The 5,481-nt window shown below is 35.0% G+C and overlaps 1 protein-coding gene across 1 annotated transcript; it reads left to right on the plus strand.

Annotated features, from left to right (window-relative positions):
- The first annotated feature begins 359 nt into the window (after positions 1 to 359).
- LOC145948499 (uncharacterized) lies at positions 360 to 3,685 on the plus strand. Its single transcript, XM_083058187.1, has 7 exons — positions 360 to 609; positions 775 to 1,062; positions 1,186 to 1,481; positions 1,575 to 1,684; positions 1,759 to 2,080; positions 2,357 to 2,509; positions 3,662 to 3,685. Exons 1-7 carry the CDS (start codon positions 360 to 362, stop codon positions 3,683 to 3,685), a joined length of 1,443 nt encoding a protein of 480 aa, XP_082914313.1.
- Positions 3,686 to 5,481: the final 1,796 nt, after the last annotated feature.

Raw genomic sequence — 5,481 nt, forward strand, 5'->3', positions numbered from 1 at the left:
ATCGAGCACAAAATGAAGGAATTACAGTTGGTATACCTGTAATATTACCATCTTCATTTATGGGCAGTCCAAGGAACATGCAAGAAAGATACCAAGATGCCATGTCTTTGGTCAGAAAGTTTGGTAAACCAGACATTTTTCTTACTATGACTTGCAATCCTCAATGTCCAGAAATTAAGGATAACCTTGATGGATGTCTAATAGAGTTTCGACCTGATTTAGTCGCTAAAACATTTAACTTGGATGTCAAAGAGGTTTTAAAGGATCTAATCCAAAATAAAATTTTTGGAAATATTGTAGCTTATGCAGGCGTGATTGAATTTCAAAAAAGAGGACTTCCACATTTGCATTTACTTGCAATGTTGAGTGATGAAGATAAGCCCCGACTTCAAGAAGTCATTGACATGATGGTATGGGCTGAAATTCCTGACGAAGAAAAATATCCAGAATTTAATGCAAAAGTTTTGAAACACATGATTCACGGTCCATGTGGAGATTCCTCCTTGAGATATCCTTGCACTGGGGACGATGGAAAATGTTCAAAAGATTTTCCAAAAGAATTTCGTGAAGAAACTAATGCTAATGTAAATGGATATCCCATGTATCAACGTAGAAATATTGGGAAAAAATACATCGTTAGAAATAAAGAAATTGATAATCGATGGGTGGTGCCATATTCACCATATTTAATCATGAAATATAATCGACACATCAATTTGGAAATATGTTCGTCAGTGAAGAGCGTAAAATATTTATATAAATATATTCATAAAGGATTTTATTGTGCTGCAATTGAAGTGCAAGCACGAGATGGCACAAGATTCATTAGAATAGATGAAGTGAACTCATTCCTGGATGCAAGATATGTTAGTGCTCCAGAAGCAATGTGGAGACTGAACGGATATGATCTGTTCATGAAGTCTCACACAGTAATAAGATTGGCAGTTCATTTGCCTGATCGCCAAATGGTTTATTTCCGAGCAGGAAATGAAGAGCAAGCTGCTCAAAGAGAGCTCACAAGAGATACTACGTTGACTGCATGGTTTAAATTGAATCAATCTGGTGAAAATGCAGTGCATTTTCTTTACACAGATATTCCTTCTCACTATGTTTATGAAAAGAAAGAAACTAAGTAGAAGCCACGCAAAAAAGGTGGTGAAAAAATAATTTCAAGGCTATACACAGTGAGCATAAAAGATAATGAAAGATTTTATCTACGTCTTCTTCTCCTACATGTGGCTGGAGCTAAATGTTTTGAAGATTTGAGAACTGTCAACGGAGTTATTTATGAAACATTTAAGGATGCAGCAATTGCGAAGAATTTAATAGAAGCTGACGATCTTTGGGCCAAAACGCTAGCAACAGATTCAAAAATGCCTGCACAACTTCGAGAGCTATTTGCCTATATTTGCATCTTTGGAACTTTAACAGATGTACCAACTCTTTGGAATAAATACAAAGATCACATGATTGAAGACTTTGTACACAACAATGTTGTCAATCCTGAAAATATGGCTTTAAATTATATACAAGAAATTCTGAGAAATAATGGAAGTAGCTGTGAGAACTTCCAGTTGCCAGATCCAACTCCAGTGAATATTTACGTCACAGAGTATAATGTAGATGAAGAAAAAAGACATGGTGATTATTTATTATCGACACTAAATAATGAACAAAAACACGTGTACGATATAGTCATTCGAACAATTGACAATAAGAATGAACCTCAACTTTTATTTTGTATTGACGGGTTTGCAGGAAGTGGAAAACTTATCTATTTAACACATTTCTGAGTGTTATTCGAGGAAGAAACGAGATGGTTATTCCATGTGCTTCAACTGGCATTGCTGCCACACTTCTTAAAGGAGGAAGAACTTATCACTCCCTATTCAAGCTTTCAATCCCAATTGATGATGGAGCTAAATCAAATATCAGAGGAAACTCTCAAGCTGCACGAGAACTGATCTCTGCAAAACTCATCATATGGAATGAGGTGAGCATGACTGTTGGACATGCCTTAACAGCAGTTGATAAACTCTTCAGGGATCTGATGAAGAATCAAAGACCATTTGGAGGAAAAGTAATTTTATTTGCAGGAGATTTCAGACAAAATCTCCCAGTAGTGCTTCATGCACACAAAGCAGCTATAATTGAATCGACTGTAAAATACAACCCTATATGGAGGAATGTAATTCAGGTTAAACTACAGCAAAATATGAGAACTGCGGAAGAAAAAGAATTTGCAAATTGGCTAATGCAACTCGGAGATGATAAATTATCAAATACGGATGGATTACATCTCGATACAATTGAAATCCCTGAGGATTTTATATCAAAAGAATTTCTTATTACTGAGATTTTTGGTGATAGAATCACTATGGAGCTGATTAGAGAAAATCCAGATCGAGCGATTCTTTGTCCTAAAAATGAGGATACTTTCAAAATAAATGACGTTATCCTTCGTCTAATGGAAGGAGAAGAAAAGGAGTATCTCTCAATTGACTCTATTGTAAGTGATGATCCACATGAACAATTAAATTTTCCGACTGAGTTTTTAAACTCTTTGACACCTTCTGGAATGCCAATTCATCGACTTAAAATAAAAGTCGGTGTTATAATAATCCTATTAAGGAATTTAAATACTAAGAAAGGACTCTGTAATGGCACAAGATTCATTGTTACTAATTTGAGAAATAATCTTATTTATGCGGAGGTTCTAACTGGTCCTGTTCGAGGACAAATTGTCATTATTCCAAGGATAGATTTAATTACAAGTGATTTAGAACTGCCATTTAAGTTCAAACGAAGACAGTTTCCTATTCGAGTGTCATTTGCTATGACAATCAATAAATCCCAAAGACAAACTTTAGAAAAAGTTGGGATTTATTTGCCACATCCCGTATTTACTCATGGTCAACTTTATGTGGCATTCTCTAGAGCAACCAAAAGGGAAAGTGTAAAAATTAAGATTGATGAATTCAGCAATCAAGGACATCTCATTGGAGAAAGTCAAAAATGTTTTACAAAAAATGTCATATACAGAGAGGTTTTGTAAATTAAAGAATTCTAAAATTGTGATATCAGAGAGGAAAAACACAATTAAAAAAAAAATTTGATGTATTTCCGCACAGCGCAGATTTAGTCTGTCTGACCGTATATATAAAAAGATTGAATAAATTAAAAGATTTAATAATATATTATTAATATATTATTAGATAACTTTTAAGTCAGCGCAGAAAAAGAAAAAAAATAAGGCTATTATGTGGTTTATTTTAAGTTTTACACTAATTCCACCCATGCACCCACCCACGCACTCAAACATTTATTGACCGATTTTCTCGAAATTGGTACTAAAAATTTTGCAAATTTTTCGGGGATGGCGACGACGGTAATTTTTTAAGTTTTACACCCCTACTCACCCACCCACGCATTCACCAACACATTCACACATTTATTGACCGATTTCCTCGAATATGGTATCAAAATTTTGCAAATTTTTAGAGGATGGCGAAGATGGTGGTTTTTTAAAGTTTTACACCCCTACTCACCCACCCACGCATCCACCCACGCACTCATATTTATTGACCGATTTTCGCGTAATTGGTCGCGTAATTCACGCACTTTTTAAATTTAAATATCTCAAGAACTAATTGACTTGCAGCGCTCCAATTTGGCATACAAGTAATTTTTTAACATGAATAGACTATCATTAAAGGATGATTGGTAATGAATTTGACAAGGATCGGTGAAAGAATTTGATTTTTATAAAATTTGAAATTTTTATAAAAAATTTATGTGGTTCCAATTTCCGTAAATTTTAAGATATCGAGATAAATTTTTTTACACGAATAGACTATCGTTTAAGATTATTTAAGATTAATTTTATTATTTAAGATTAATTTTAAATTTTATAAAAAATTTAAATTTCTGTGGTTCTAATATTTATAATATTTATAATATTTGTAATATTTAAATTAGTGGGAAAACAAATCATGTTCATCCCAGAAAAAAAACAACACTTTGATAACAATTTCGAGAAAATTAGTAAATGTAGGATAAAAAAAATTTAAAAAGAATTATAAAAATGTAAAAAAAGGGTTATATAGAAGCTTTGAGGATCTCCCACTGTCAAATATTCCCTCCCCTTCATGATTATCACGATTTACCTCCTGGATTTGAACAATGATAAAACAACGCAGTATCGGGACTCACGCCTGCTATGTTTGGAACTTTTATTTGGAATCTGAAATTTGTTGCAAATGCGTGCATAAAAACACGACTACAGTGTAGATGTTTAGAGAACGATTTACCTAACTTAGAACCGTCAAGGAATCTGAAGATATAGGTGTTTTTTTTTTTTTTTTTTAAATAATAAGAGAAAATAATTATAGATTCTTCAAAAGAAAAATAAATTTTTATTATAAAAGTTTGAATATAAACAATAAATGTTAAAATTTAACTTGATAGAACGGCATTTGCATACGCGACGGGATTAATCATTGGACGATTATAAAATTTAGCAAAAATTTGTGAATCGGCGGACCATCCCGCCGCTCTTTTAATTAAATCTATAGAAATTCCTTTTTTGGCCGCAAAAGACGTCGAAGCATGACGTGTACTGTGTGCTGTAAAAACGCTGTCCACTCCGCATTCTAACAGCGTTTCTCGAATCCATTTGCTTATGGTTTGTACACCAATGGCTTTATGCGGTTTCTTGAAGGAGATGAATAGAATATCGCAGGCTCTTGAACGCAGTTTTCTTGTGCGATGTAAATAATGTTCCATGAGGCCAATGATGCAAAGATTGTTTCGTTCGAAGAAGCGTGAGAACGATAAGAGGGGTTGGAATCGGCCTGGAGCAGATGTCTTCAAGCGATCTGGAACTCTGTTGATAATTTTATCTTTGAAGATCGAAATTTGGGAAATTCGTATAGCCGTAAGCGTCTGACAGCGCTGTCCCGAACCGAAGGCGAGGAGTAAGACCAATTTTTTGGTAACTTTTTCCAAAGACAGATCTTCATGAGGAAAATAAGATCCAAGTTTCAAAATAACAGGTGCAGGATCCCAGACGTGATCGTAACGAGGCCCCGAAGGTTTCAGAACGTTTCGCGCCTCTGCAAAAACGTTTGACTAACGGGTCATCTCCGATTGCATTACAAGACACTAGAGAAACGGCAGATCTTGTAGTATTAAGGGTGGAAAATGAATTCGCTACCCTTAATTCGTCCGCCAGGAAATCAAGAACTTCTCTGACCTTTGGAGAGAATGGTGAAACTTGATGATTTTTACAAAAAATCCACCAACTACGAAGAGGGCGTGAATATTGTTTCACCGTCGAAGGAGCAAGTTGAAGCCAGAAGGGTGTCTAGCGATGACTCCGGTACTAGACAGTTTCTGACGCTTCCCTGATAACTTCGCGGCCCCCAGGGAAAGAGTCTTGTATGCAGGGTGCTGTTTCCTAAGAGGGGAAGAAAGTAAAGA

This window comes from Prenolepis imparis, unplaced genomic scaffold (genome assembly GCF_030444845.1).
Source record: "Prenolepis imparis isolate NDT839.2.m4 unplaced genomic scaffold, iyPreImpa1.0 SCAF_421, whole genome shotgun sequence".
Taxonomy (NCBI): Eukaryota; Metazoa; Arthropoda; class Insecta; order Hymenoptera; family Formicidae; genus Prenolepis; species Prenolepis imparis.